Below are 14556 nucleotides of genomic sequence, written 5' to 3' on the forward strand. Positions count from 1 at the left end.
GAGATCCCAGTTAGCTATTCTTCTCCGTGCTATTTTAATACAGATGAAAACCATGGCTTGTTCACAGTGCCAAATCTCTCTCAGCATGTAAGTCTCAGTGGCCACCCATATTCTCTTCAAATACACAAATAAGCCAAAAGCTTTGAGTAAACAACTCAGTACAGTTTGTTGGAGATGCTGCTGTATTTTTGCATGAGAAGTTCATTGGTATTTGGCCACAGTTGATCTACATTTATTTAAAGAGAAAAAAAATCTTACATTCCGTTCATTTTATTTTTATTTAATAAAAAACAGTATCAGATTAAAAATACAAACACTTTGGGTGATTATCCAGCGTTTTCCCTGTGTGCCTTCTAGAGCCAACCAATGAGTGGAAAACAAAACAAAACCATTTTGGCTGCAGCTGTAAAATAATGTTGCACCAATTAAATTACACCAAATATATTATTATACCTATTTGAAATGGCTTTCAGACCAATAAATAAAAAAAGACAAATTCAAATAAAAAAAAAGTCAACTTTGTATTACAAAAAAATTAAATAAAAATCACAACACTAATAATAATGTGCAGTCAAGTTTTTTTTCTTTCTATTCTTCTAGGAATGATAACATGCCAGTAAATCCCTACATGACATTTCCAGTTTGGCAGCAAGCAGTCAATCATTCATTCACATTTGTACACAAGATGGCAGGCCTGGGCAAAAATCTAAGGAGATCTGAGCCTTTGGGGTGCTTCTCAGTTCCTCACAACAGCAAGCTGAGGTCCGCCTCCTTCATCTTGAAACCTGTATAAATCATTTACACATTTAGAGTCAGATTCAAAGCTGGTGTCAATCAGTGTAGGTCTACTGAAGTCAGGCTCCATTAGGTCAAGGGAAGTAGGCTGATTTACACCAGCTCAGCATCTGGCACCTGACACTCCAGGGCATACAGTTAAAAGAACATCTTTTGCCCAAGGCTGCAAAGCTCACCTGAATTGCTGAAACCATGTGGTCTCTAGTTCACATTTCCCTAAAATGGAATATGGCAAACCTGATAACTTTGCACCCTTCAAAATAGTACATGGATTTTTGAAGAGGCAGAAACAACACATGTAAGCCCTTGGGAGGACAGGATGCCTCATTATCATACCGAAACATATCCATAAATAAAAGAATGGACTGAAATCTCCCTTCTTAAGAGAACAAACAGTGAGCATTTAGCCTTGCTTTGTGTGAGCACAGCACCACGGATGCCTTTTACACCTGGGCTGAATTTTGGCCAAGTGTCTCCTGGAGGAAAAAACCTCTCCATTGAGATAGAGGAGGCAATTCAGGAATTAAAACTCACCCAGCTTTATGCCTGTTTGTCAGCTCCTCCTTAAAATCAGCTGGATTGAGTGAAGTACTGTGACACACAAAATCAGGAGTTTGCAAGCTGGGAAGCAATGAGCAATAAAGCAGTTCTTTGTTCTTTCTTAAATCTATTCACATTGCTATTCTGGATTCTCAGCTAATCCAAATGGAACTTGGTACTATTTCTCTATGGCTTTTAGGATTTTAGAGCATGCCCAGAGAGAGTGGGCCAAATTCTGTTCCCAGAATTTGAAGAACTGAAGTCTTGGGGTAAAGATGAGAGCAGAATTTGGCCCTTTAACCTCCAGTTGTTTGTGTGTTTGGACTGTTAGAGCTGTAGCCAGTTTGACCTCACAGGCCAAATTCTGCCCCCAGTCACACCAGTGCAGCCCGAATGAAGCCCAGGGCCATATGTTCATGTAAATGAGATCTGAAACTGGCCATACGACTCCAGTTTGCCCAGGCCTGTCAAACGCATAGTGCCTTGCTAACTGAGGCTTACTTACATTCAGGTAATCCAGTAGACCCAAGTGGTACCTTTATGGGAGTTGAAGCCTTAAGTCTGGATATTTAGATATATCCAAGGAAACATATACATTTTTCTCCTTTTCAGACTGATACCACTGCTCATGCAGTACCAATTACAAATAGAGATAGATACCTGCATTTTTATAACAAATCCCTTGTCGAGTCTACTGTTCTCATTCCAGCACTCATAGTCAAATTCCTTCTGTTCCACTGCTACCTACTTCAAAACATTCTTATCTGGGGAAAAGGCACATTCTCACTGATTCTCAGTCCTCTCTCCATTTACTACATGCTACAACCTTTTCTTAAGCTAACATTCTAGAAGCAAACTAGTCTCCACTCTCAGATACATGCTAATAAGCAAGGCGGCACCATTTGCTGACAGTGAAAGTGACTGAAATCTGGGTCTTGTGCTTAATTAACCCTTGAGAGAATGTGATAAACACACCCCTTCCTAGGCATTTGTTTGGCTGGCAATCTGGAAAATGTCACAAACCTAGTAAATATGTTGGAGGGCGCGGGGCAGAAATCAACTAGCCATTTGCAATGGTCAACTTTTTCTAGCTCATGCTATGGTTTCAGTTCTTGTATTTTTTCACTATTAGTACTGATGGTCAGATACGAATCTGTGCCCCTTGCTAGTGAGGAGAATGACATGGTAGATGGAAGATGTGAATTTGTAGCCACATGCCTCAAATTTTCTAGGCACATCACACTAAGTGTGACTATTTAAAACTACCCTTCCTAAAGCAAATTCAGAGATTTTTAAAGCCAGAAGGGACCATTGTGAACATCTAGTCTGGCCTCCAGTATAACACAGGCCATAGATATTTCACCCCATAATTCCTGCATCAAGTCAAATAACTTCAGGATGAACTAGAGTATATCTTTTAGAAAGACATCCAATATTGAGAAAGATTTAAGTGATGAAGAATCCACCACCTCCCTTGGGAAAGTTGCTCTACTAGTAAACTACACTTACTATTAAAAATACCTGCCTTATTTCCAATCTGAATTTGTCTACATTACGCCTTTGTCTGCCAGATTCTGGTATTATTATTTATTTATTTATACAATCGCAGCACTTAGAAATCCCAATCATGGACCGGGACCCCACTGTGTTAGGCGCTGTATGTTTGCATCACATATGTATGTTTTCTTTGGGCAACTAGGTAATACTTTAATAAAGCAAACTAAAAGAGAGTTTGCATAATGCTCAAGAGAATTCTTTGGGGTTTTTACATATCTCAAGGTTTTCAGCTGAGTATGCGCATTCAACCCCATTTTGATGATCCTACCACTGTCAGCAAATTGGTAACCAGGCTAACTCCATCATAAAGGTACACATGACAATTCCCTTCCCTTCCCACCCTCTCCACTGTGCTAGTTGAGCTTGTTGCAGATCTCCAGAGCTTTCTTGTAGACCTGAGTCACATCATCCATGTCCGTGAGAAGGGAAAAACTGCTGTCCCCCAGCCGATTTCGATAACGTTTCAAATGCTGTGGGCGTGGGCGGTTCTGGAGTCCTTCAAAATCTTGGATCTGGAGGAAGTTTTCAGCAGAGACACAACTCCGTATCCTTTGCCTGTTTGGCCTGCTCTCTCGCAAATCTAGCAAGTCAAAGGAGTCACTGGACAAAATACTGTCATCACTAATCACACTAGAAGGGCGACTGTAACTTCGAGATAATCTATCCCCAGGCAGGACCCCTTCTTCCATGGCTTCCACCATCGGTGTTTCAGGACTGACCAAAGCAGAGTCAATGCTGCTGGTGGAATACTTACTGTTGTGTTTTAAGATGCCCTTACGTCTATAGGAATGGCTATGAGACCCAATTCTTGATGTTTCAGTGATGCCTGGGGATGTATCACTGTTTTCTGTCTCATCCTTATTGTCCAACAATTCAGAAGATTCACTTCGTTCGGGAGAAGAGTAGTAGCCAGACTCTCTCTGCTGAGTCTTCTTTAAGATTCCTTTTTTTGGCATGAGGGAAGATGCTTTAGTGCCGTATTTACTTGCTATCTCTCCCTCCATGGCACTCTTAATGACTACACTAGTCCTACACAGTTCTTGCTCTATCTTAAAAGTGGAGGGTAACGCTGGGTTGACCACTCCTTCAATGAATCCTGCACTGTGAGACCGATGCTCACTGTTACTCCTTTTCTTCAAGATGCCCTTGGGCCTCTTGGAGGTTGGTTTGGATGCATTCTCAGCCCCTCCTTCCTGGATCGATTGCACAATGTCATTTTCCTTCTTTGATTTTTTCAGGGACCTCTGTCGCTCCAGCGTAACTTCAGAACCTTTGGGTTTAGAAAGGCACTTCATTTTGGTATCAGTCTCTGGCTGTAGACCTGTCGAACGGTGATGCCAATCAATAAACCTAGCCAGCAGCGGGGACTCTGAGTCTTTCAAGACATCACAGTCACAAACGCTGCTCTTGTAGCCCCAATTAACCCACCAGTGATTGGCTATGTCTTCGATGGTTGCTCGTCGCTCAGGGTTCACCATCAGCATCCACCTGATCAGACCACGAGCATCTATGGTGAAAGAATGACATTTAAAATAGTCAAAACACAGACATGGAAATATGGGCAAGACAGATGAACAGATGCTTCTCAAAACAGGTGAAGTGAATGTGCTATGTGGGAAGACTTTGACCATCAATTCAACTTCAGGAAATGAAATTAAGTGCTATTTCATATCTGAAGCCACATGATACATCCAAACAAATGTACCATTGGCTTGTCAAGTAGATGAGTATTCTTCCATATTAGTGAAGAAATCTGGTGTAGACACTGAATTTTACATCAACCAGATGTAAGCATATAAGCCTTAGAGGAAAACAAAAGGGCACTCAGGTATTTCAAATGATGTACATTATTAATTTTGCATCCTTGTTTTTTTTTAAAAGAGGGGGAGAGAAAGTAAAATGCTATTATAATATAGTCTGTTATATATTTTTAAAGGTAAATTTCCACAAAGCAAATTAGATAGGAATAACCAGGAGGGAGAATATGAAAAATGGTGGCAAACAAATGATGAAAAATAAATGACTAGTGAAATTTATTGATAGATTCATAGATTTCATGGCCAGGGACCATTATGATCATGTAGCTGGACTAGAATTCTTTGGTGCCTTTCTATCAGAGTTCTAATCACGGTGGCATCCCCTTGTGTAATAATAATTGTGAACATATTGGTATTGACTTCAGACTTCAGAATGGGTTCTTGGGCCAAGTGGTTGCTTCCCCATGACTATTCCTCTTCTTTCTGCTTTTGATATATATCGCACAATGTAGTTAGACTAGAAGACTGATCTGTATCAGGACCTTGTATCAATTTACAGCTTGTCTGAACAATTTCACTTGCAATAGCTAACAGACTTTCCACTGTCATAGATCTAGTTAAAAGACCCTGTTAAAGCTTCCACAAGGCAATAAAATCTATCTGCTGTAAAACTTTCATTTAAAAAGGGCTTTTGGTAAGGGCTCTATCCAGATGGAAACTGAGGGCAGATGATGTTTTGAGAGGGGATGGGAGATCCTTTTACTTGTCATTCTAAAGTGACACACCAGAAAATGCTGGTAGAGGCCAGGTCAGCCAGCCATTCTGAACTCCTGTCATCTCAACGCATTACACCAGCTCTTTTTTTTATACCTGAGGGCTGTGTTGGCTCACGATATTCTCCGCTGCTGATCTGCCTGATCAGATTTTTGTGATCAAAGCCATCAAAGGGCATCGTTCCATAAACCAGAGTGTAAAGCAATACACCCAGGGCCCAGCTGTCAACCTAAAAATACATAGACAAGAAGCGTAAAGGCTAGAAAAGCTGATTCCTGCAGTCTTCCAGACCATTAGCACCACAAAAGCAATGGAACACCCAGCTGTGCTTGGTTACCGGCATGCAGGTATTTAACAACTGACAAAGTGTAAGCAAAGCAAATGAAAGTAACAGAAGGCAGCTTGAATACATTCAACCTAGGAGAGGCCCAACATAGTCTATGTGTGAGATACTATCAGGACAGAACTAATGTTCATGCTCATTATTACCAAGTACAGATCGTATACGTGCCACCAACATAAGATTAATTTTAATTTCACTTTCCTTCTCCCCTGTGTCCTCTTACCTCTGGGCCTCGATAGGGTCTTCCATTAACAATTTCTGGGGAAGCATACAGTGGGCTCCCACAAAAGGTCTGCAGAAACTTGTCTTTGTGATAGAGGTTGGAAAGACCAAAGTCTGCAATCTGTAAAGACAAAAGGGTTCTGTAGTACTGACATTTACCTTATGAAAAGATAGGGATGGAGTGAGATCTACTGGTTAAATCTTCAGGATTAGGCGCCAGGACTCTTGGTTTCTATTCACAGCTCAGTCTCTGGTTCCCTGGGCAGCCATCAGTAAGTCATTTAATCTTGGATACCTCACATATCTTTGCAAGGATAACTGGAAGAACCTGGACCTTACTGTCCTCTGGTTGCCCTGCACCATGTGTAGTCATTTACCCCAGTGCAAAGTGAGCATAAAGTGGTGGCACTGGTCTAAAAGCCTACACAAGGTGCAGGCAAATTGAGAGTCAGGCCCTTAGAACTCAACAGGAGAAGTGAGGCAGTGGTGTCCTGGGAACCCGGGGATAAGGTTCCAGAAGGAAGTGGCATCTGAAGTCATTTGGAGCCAATTATAGTAGGGAGAGAAAGAGAGTGATGCACTGTCTAACCTTTCCAGGTTCAATAGACTTTCATCAATTATGCCATTATGGATTTGAATGATCAACCAAATCCTGCATTCCTACATTTCCCAGCACAGACAAAATGCCCCTGGAGTTTGTTGGGACATTTATTTATTTCTTCTAGTCCAGCAGCTCTCAACCAGGGGTCCGAGGACCCCTGGGGGGCCACAAGCAGGTTTCAGGGGGTCCACCAAGCAGGGCCAGTGTTAGACTCACTGGAGCCCAGGGCAGAAAGCCGAAGCCCCGCAGTACAAAGCTGCAGCCTGGGGCCCTGAGCTCTGCCACCTGGGGCTGAAGTCGAAGCCTGAGCAACTTAGCTTTGCGGGGCCCATTGTGGCGTGGGGCCCCAGGCAATTGCCCTGATTGCTACCCCCTAACACCAGCCCTGGCTTTTTTATCTGCAGAAAACCAGGGGTGGCGGCACAGGTGAGCCATGGAGTTTTTATACCATATTGGGGGGGCCTCAGGAAGAAAAAGGTTGAGAACCCCTGGTCTAGTCGCTGCTCTTGTTCTTATCAAACAAAAGTTGAGGATTTGTGACACTGTGGCTTAAAAACTCACATCCCTTACATTTTCATTGTTTCCCCAGAACAAGGCCACGTAGCTCACAATTTTATCTGGTTTTTGACCCAAATGTCTGTGTCACAGAGATCCACTTTTTTATTAATGTACACTATTGACACAAAAATGGACACAAATGCTGGCTCACAAAACTTAGAATTGGTGATATGCACAGTAGCTTTCTGTGCAGTTACCCCAGAAGTCCCCTGAGCCCCACTGCAGCTGCGAGCACAGTCAAGCTATCCCTTCACAAGACAAATTCTGCTCACCTTACTATCGTGGCTTCACCGGGACTATCATGTGAGTCAGGGGTGTGGCTTCCTTTGAGAACCTGGGGGGGGGCGGGGGGGAGGAGGAGTAGCTTGCCAACCCGTATGAGATTCTGTATAGGGGGTGGATTACCATCTAGGATTATGTTGCTAGCAATTACATTGGTGGGGCTTTGCTGGGTTTAAATGTCTTGACATTTTTTCTTACTTAGTTGTTATTTAAATTACATTATAAAAATTAATCCAACGTAGTAGCAGGGTAGCAGAAGCTGCTTCCTCTTCTCCTTCTGCAAATCTTTGGGAAATGGAGGCACAGAAGCTGAGCCTCCCACAATAGTAGAAAAATAGCATAGCAAAAAATGGGGCCAAGGGGTGGGACCATATAATGCAAAAGCCCGTTCAGCCAGCAGGAGATGGTTTAGGGGTGCAGTGGAGTGGAGCTGATAAACACACACAACAATGGCTGCCAGTGCTGCAAGAAGGGTAGAAAGCATGCAGAGAAGACATGAGGCTAGTCTGACAACTTGTATCATGGTTCTTGCCATGATAATAGATGGCTTAAACAATATAATAAACAAATAATAGATTGGGTTTGCCCGTTTTTGCTTCTTTATGATGTATACAGGAAGCTTCAAAAGTATTTTTCAGACCAAAAACAAAAAAACTAAAAAGGAAGGAGTTTTCTGTTGAGTTTTTTTCCCCCCACCTTATAAATGCAGGCCTTTTCTACCACGAAAAACTAGTGATATTATGACACCATAAAAGACAAAAAAGTAAAAGCAGAGTACTGTAATCAGAAGGCAAAGAGGATTTTTTTCCAGTGTTTAAAACGTTTTGTTGTTGTTTGCTATTGCAAATACCGACATAATAGCAATGTCTAATCAGCATTTAGGAAAAAGGATGTCCTTGTTAAACATTTTTGACACCCCTCACTCTTTTGCCTTTCTCCGAGACACACCCCCCTCTCCCCCCCAAAGTTCTGCAGCAAAACTAGGGAATGCCAGACTAAAAACCAAAAATAAGCAGCAGGGTGGGGGAGAACGTCCAGGTTTTCTTGATATATCATAAAGGAAAAAAATGGGGGGTCATGTCCATTTTTTGCTTAAATCCTTGGTCACCTTTAAAATCATATCTATCCCATTTCAAGCTCCCACCTCTAATATTTTGCTGGGGTGTGTGTGTGTGAGAGAGAGAGAGAGAGAGAGCGAGAGTCCTGCAGATATTTGCAGCTCCTAAGATAGTGCTGAAGGAGTAGCTGATTTCTGTTCATTAATAGTACTTTATCCCATTCCAATATAATGATCATTTGAATTTACTCAATATCCCAACTAGTGTATTATCCATCTGTTGTAGCAAAATCAACCCTTAAATAAGTGTGTTTTGTAAAATCTTCATTGGGTGGCTGGAATACCATTGAATGGGGTGTACTACTGCAATCTGCAGACATAGTCTCATGGCTCAAATTGCACTTAATTGCCCTAAATTCCACTTTCTTATCAAGTCACCCTGACTGGCTTGCAGGAAGTTGGTTTTAAGTCTTAAGAAGTGTGTCCTGTCAATCAGAAGAAGAGTGGAACCAATTCAATGTTAAAACTTTCCTGATAGTCCCTGAGCTTTGGTTTAGTTCAGGATATAGTTAAGACAGGGGCAGACACTGCACAGTATGCTTCCTTAAGAAAATACATTCCCTTAAGGCCATGGAATGTATAAAATGTGTGTATATGTGCATTGACATATATAGGATACACATACCACTCTTCACACCAAAGAACTCCTAGACTTGGGCATTCATGTTTTCATTTTGACCATTCAGGAAAAGGGTATTTATATTACAATCCACTCCCATAGTCACAGACTGATATTTATCAGCTTTTCCCGTAAAAGCTGTAGTGCCCCCCAAAACAAGATTAATAGAAGCCAAGATTACTTCATGTTCTTGGCACTTAAATGGAGCTAAAGCATTAAGTCAAAAAACCTTCAAAATTGGGAGGTGCTGGCAGCAGGCTTTTCTTCCCTTAGCTTCAGGAGGTGCGTGTTACATGTTTACTGTTAACTACAATAACCTAGATGTAATTTATTGGTTGGTTATAAGTATGGATTGTAAATTCCATGAAGTGTGCATTCATTTAAAGAACTTGGAACAGGTCTTCAGCAGGTATAAATTGGCATGGCTCCAACGACTTCAATGGAGCTATTCTGATTGACATCACATGAGGATCTGGCTCTTTGTATTTCAATGCAGACTAAAATATATTTGGTCCATTGAAGCAGATAAATGACTGAAGAATTTACATGCTAAGGGTGAAATTTTCAAGAATTACATGTATCTACTGTGAACAAACCGCCTGTTCTGCATAAATGTAATGCCCATGGGTTACCAGCACTTATTCTGGCTTGTTTCCATTTTAAAGCCCAATAGAAGGTGCAGTTAGCAGCTTCTTGTCACTACTACACTTACATTTTTCTCTCCTGCTGTCACTCTGCGTCATTTTAAGTTTACCATATCAACAGGAGTTTTGGTATTTTGGTGCTGCCTTAGCCCTACTGTCTTTCTAGCCATTTATTGCACAGGCACATATGGGGGATGATTGTGAAAGAGGGTGACCCCCTCCCTATTGGTACAAAAGGCATTGGTGGGAGAGCTAAGGGGAGCAGCAGAAGGGGTAGCTGATTGGGAAGATCTATGTATACAGTGTTATTGCAGCCATTTTGGTCCCAGGATATTAGAGAGACAAAGTTGGTGAGGATTCATTGTTTATTGGACCAACTTCTGTTGGTGAGAGAGACAAATTTCGAGCTAGACAGAGCTGAAGAAGAGCTCTGTGTAGCTCAGAAGTTTATCTGAGTCATCCACAGAAGTTGATCCAATAAAAGACAGATCCTCGCAAGGTGGGTGACGTCATATGACATACAGAGGCTCTCAGGTCCCAACATTCCACACAATGTTTCAAATTAATGAGAGCTGGAGGAGCAGCAGTGAGAGGGAGGGAGCTCTGTTATTTGGATCAAGGTCTGAAGCCCGAAGTAGTAATAAAGTCATTTTAAAGTAAATTGTATTGCTAGCAGCTGGGAAGTGAGTCAGAATAGGGAGAGGCTAATATTTGTTGCACAAACCCACGCTTCATTACCACGTGACTTAAAGTGACTACTGCTTTATGTATATCACACGGTATACAATGCAATAAAGATTGTAAAATAATTTCAACATAGCAGACTGTGCTGACTTGGGAAGTCTTGGGAGGGATCAACTCATGGGATTCCACCCCATTTTTCTGCTCCAGGATGCAGACAGTCAATATCCTGGGAGAACCCTTTTTGAGCAGGGACCTGTGACTCTCTTCCAGAGGCAGGGAAGTTCAGTGGTCAATTTGCTGGTAACACTTTGGTGAAATCTGACAGGTTTCATCATTATCAGTTTCCTTGCTTCGTTTAAATATATATTTCCTGACATAACAGACTGTCCATATTTGTTGTGATCATTTATTGGTACTGTGGTAGTGTCTAAGAGCCTCATTCATGGATCTGGACTGCCGCTGTGCTAGGTGATGTCAGCACCATTACTGACATGCAGAATAGTAACACTTTGGGTCCAAATAACACTGTGGTTCAGTTCAGAGGTCTTAGCATCATCATACTTCACAGAGTTATGTGATTTCTCCATGAGATTCTGTGGTAAGGCACAATTTACCAAGAAACTGATTATGCAGCCATTTGCTCTGAAAATGCAACATAATACTGACTGCAAAGGACATTAAGTACTAAGCTATAGGACTGCACTGGTCAGTTCTAAGCCAAAACTAGTAAGGTTGTTTTTCTTTACTTCCAAAGGATCTGAGCACACAATCCTTCTCATGAGTGACTGAACCAAGACATTATTTATGATTTAATATGTATCAGCTCCCCCCATTTCAGGGAGTGTTCAAGAAATGGTTTTCAGGGAACACCACCACCTCAGAAAGTCCTTTGGTAATCTAACCACATAATTTAGACCAGAGGCCCCTACACACTCTGGTCTGTGGAACAGTGGGGATCTTCCCAACAGTCTGCACTCCAATGATGCTACATTTGTCAATCTTCAAACATTGATGCTTCCTGTTTGTTGTACTTCAGTCCACGACTCTTTCAAGTTTCCACAGACTTTACTAGCTAATTAAATTCAAAAACCCAATTACCTCTATGCACACTGTTCATCTGCCTCATGACTTAAATTTAATCAGATCAAATTTAAGGATGGCTCCAAAGTTGGCAGCGTATCAAATGGAAAGGATAGAATAAAATAGCTAAGTGACTCTTTGAGCTCAGAGAGTAATTTCTAATAGATAAAATGTTTTTCACTTCCTGTCCTAAAAGCACTGTAGGGTGCTACTGTACATTGTTCTGGTTTCTTATGACAACATTTTATTAGATGTAAGCTGTTAACATAATGGATGAATAGGACAATTGCGTAATCTGTACTATATGTGTCACTAATTATTTGAAAAGTTTATACTTTGCAACCCCGTGAACAAAGTGGTTCCTTTTTATATACATTTCTTACAACCAATTAGTAAAATTTGTGAAGTGCTTTGGGATCTACCGGTGAAATAAAAAATATAAATATTAGTTCATGAGGATGGGCGTCTTAGAAAGACAGAAAACAATAAGTCTCATCCCATTTTAGTAGACATGTTTCCACTGAGCATCCAAAACCAGCTGCCCCTTCCTAAAGCCCCAAACTACACATTTCTCTCTTTCTGCATAAATCATGTATAAATATTTTCAGAATCAGGGCCTGTTAGAGTGACTCAACTGAAAATAAATAATTTACAGCTCCAGATGTGTTTCCTTGCCAACAAACATTGTTTATGAAACAGAAAAAAAAGGGAAAATAAAACCCTGTGTCACTAACATAGAAACCACAATAACAAATTCTAACCCCAAAGTATCAAAGCAAATAGCAACTGTCTGTTTTACATCAAGTACTGGAAGTAGTTCTCAATGTGGTAGGTAAGGTACAAAAAACCCTCCTTCAGAGGAATCCAAATTCAAACACCATTGATAGTGGGATTGTGAAATATAAACCGTTTCCAAATCCCAATCCTTAAACCTCAAGAGCTTCTTTGTTTAAATATAGGCACCATGAGAAAGCAAGACAGCTTATAGCCACCTGTGTGTATAATCATGCCCATGCATATTTGCACATATAGAGATGTGCATTACTTTTAGCAAAGGAATGAGTGAGGAAGAACTGAAAATATGCAAAAGGCACACAGATGGTAGGCTAAACAGAATCTAATCCAACAAAGGGGGTCCTTGAGAAAACAGGCTATGAATACCCCAAGTTGTTCTTTACTGGGAGCTGTAGGAAATTATTAAAAGATTCATCAGCTAGTAATATTTCTTCAGGTATTCTATGAACACAAGATTTATGTTAAAGTACCACTGCGGTATTTGACATGTCTGGAGCCCCAGCGTGAAATCCTGGCCACAAGTTTTTCCACTGACACTAGTGGGGCTAGGATTTCACCCCCATCCTGCAAACTCTTGCTCACAAGAGCAGTCCTGGCTCATACCCATCAAAGTCAACAAGGATGCTTCATGTCAGTGAGGACTTGCAGGATCAGGCCCCTATTTACTTTCTGACTAGCATCTATCCAGCTTCCAAAAATAGCATCAACCACTGTAGTATCTGAGGAAAAAAACCTGTGATTTTGAAGTGCTTTGATCACACTGAGTTTGGGTATTATTCACCTCTCACTGGGGTGTAAATCAGGATTAAGTCTCTTGAAATCAGAAGAGTTGAAGTGGTATAAAACAGACATAAAGAGAGAATCAGGCCTTTTGTCTTGATGCAATTTCCTACAGACTTGAGAAAATGATTGTTTTGTATGGGATGAACCCAGCCCACCCCATTTAACAAATTCCCCAAATTCTTCTTCTCTCTCAAAAAATCTGTGATGAGCTGGGAAGATAGTCTGGTATGTAATGCTGAAAGAGAGGCCATCCTGCATGCAGAAGCCTGGACCACATGCAATGTCCTAGAAAGGCTATTTTTTGTTTTCAGTGCTATTAAAAGGGGTGGGGGGGCTGCCAGCATTGGTGACTCTATTGGCGCACAGTGGGAGAGATTGACTCGAGCACGACAACCCTGATGTTAACAACAAACGTTCAAGTGTTGCATAGGACGTGCCCTCTCTGAAATACTATTTTTAGAAACTGCATATTTATGTGTCTTTAATCCACCCGTTGATCCAAGGTAGCTTCTGTCATCAGTTTTACACAGATGGTAACTACCATATGTTATTGTCTATTTCCATTTCCATTGTGCATACATTTAAACTGAATAGGGTCTCTTCAGTATGATGCACAAAAGGCAGAGCAGGGAGCACGGTGACGATCAGTAGAGAGACAGGACAGAGAACTGAAAAAGACAAAACTTAAGCTGTTGGGATAGTAGGCTGTGTAGATGGCTTCCTGATTGCTTCGTTTTGTTAATTAAGCCATAAGGCACAACAGCCAGTGGGCAGTATCTATCATCTGCCTCTCTGTTTGTCCATAGATCTATACATCTAACCAATCTATGCTGCATCAGGAGAGGACGGTGACTGTATGCCTCATGAGTGTGAACTGACACCAAGCTGAAGGTGAAACATGTTCACCATCTAGGAACTTCGCTAATCTCCCAGAACTGCATTACTTATCTTGTCTTATGGCTATTATTAAAAAGAAGAAGAAAGGAAAGAAGGTCATTCCCATGCTTTCACTGGGGATTATTGACATGGATATGACATCACTGGTCACCAGTCAGAAAGCTACATTTGTGTCTGGAGTTCTAAGACCATTTCCTAATGAAGCACATGTGCTTTACTAGGTTTATTTTGAAACTCTTATTTGCTTATTTTCCAGACGTGATCAAAAGGACATTCGGAGTGTTCTGTAGGAGGCACTTGAACCCTCTAGGCTAAGAAAGTTTTCTTGAGCCTTAGCAGCAGCCAGCAATAATACCATTTGTAATGTAAACTGTACCGCTTTAAACACTCTGCTGTCTTCCACTGGCAAATTAATATTGCTTTGGGAACTGAGCCCCTTGAGTGGCAAGAAGGGTTTCCCCGCAAAATTATCCAAAACTCCATTTAGCACTTCAGGCTAACCATACAC

The 14556-nt window shown here is 41.3% G+C and overlaps 1 protein-coding gene across 1 annotated transcript in view; it reads right to left on the reverse strand.

Moving 5' to 3' along the window:
• Nucleotides 1-264: 264 nt before the first annotated feature.
• NUAK1 (NUAK family kinase 1) overlaps nt 265-14556 on the reverse strand; it is a 59509-nt gene continuing 45217 nt past the window's right edge. Inside the window, exons 5-7 of the mRNA XM_037880049.2 lie at nt 5990-6109; nt 5520-5652; nt 265-4399 (exon numbers count right to left, since the gene is read on the reverse strand). Coding sequence (XP_037735977.1) covers nt 3246-4399; nt 5520-5652; nt 5990-6109 — 1407 coding nt within the window. The 3' untranslated portion in view covers nt 265-3245. The remainder of the gene's footprint in view (nt 4400-5519; nt 5653-5989; nt 6110-14556) is intronic.

This window comes from Chelonia mydas, chromosome 1 (genome assembly GCF_015237465.2).
Source record: "Chelonia mydas isolate rCheMyd1 chromosome 1, rCheMyd1.pri.v2, whole genome shotgun sequence".
NCBI lineage: Eukaryota > Metazoa > Chordata > Testudines > Cheloniidae > Chelonia > Chelonia mydas.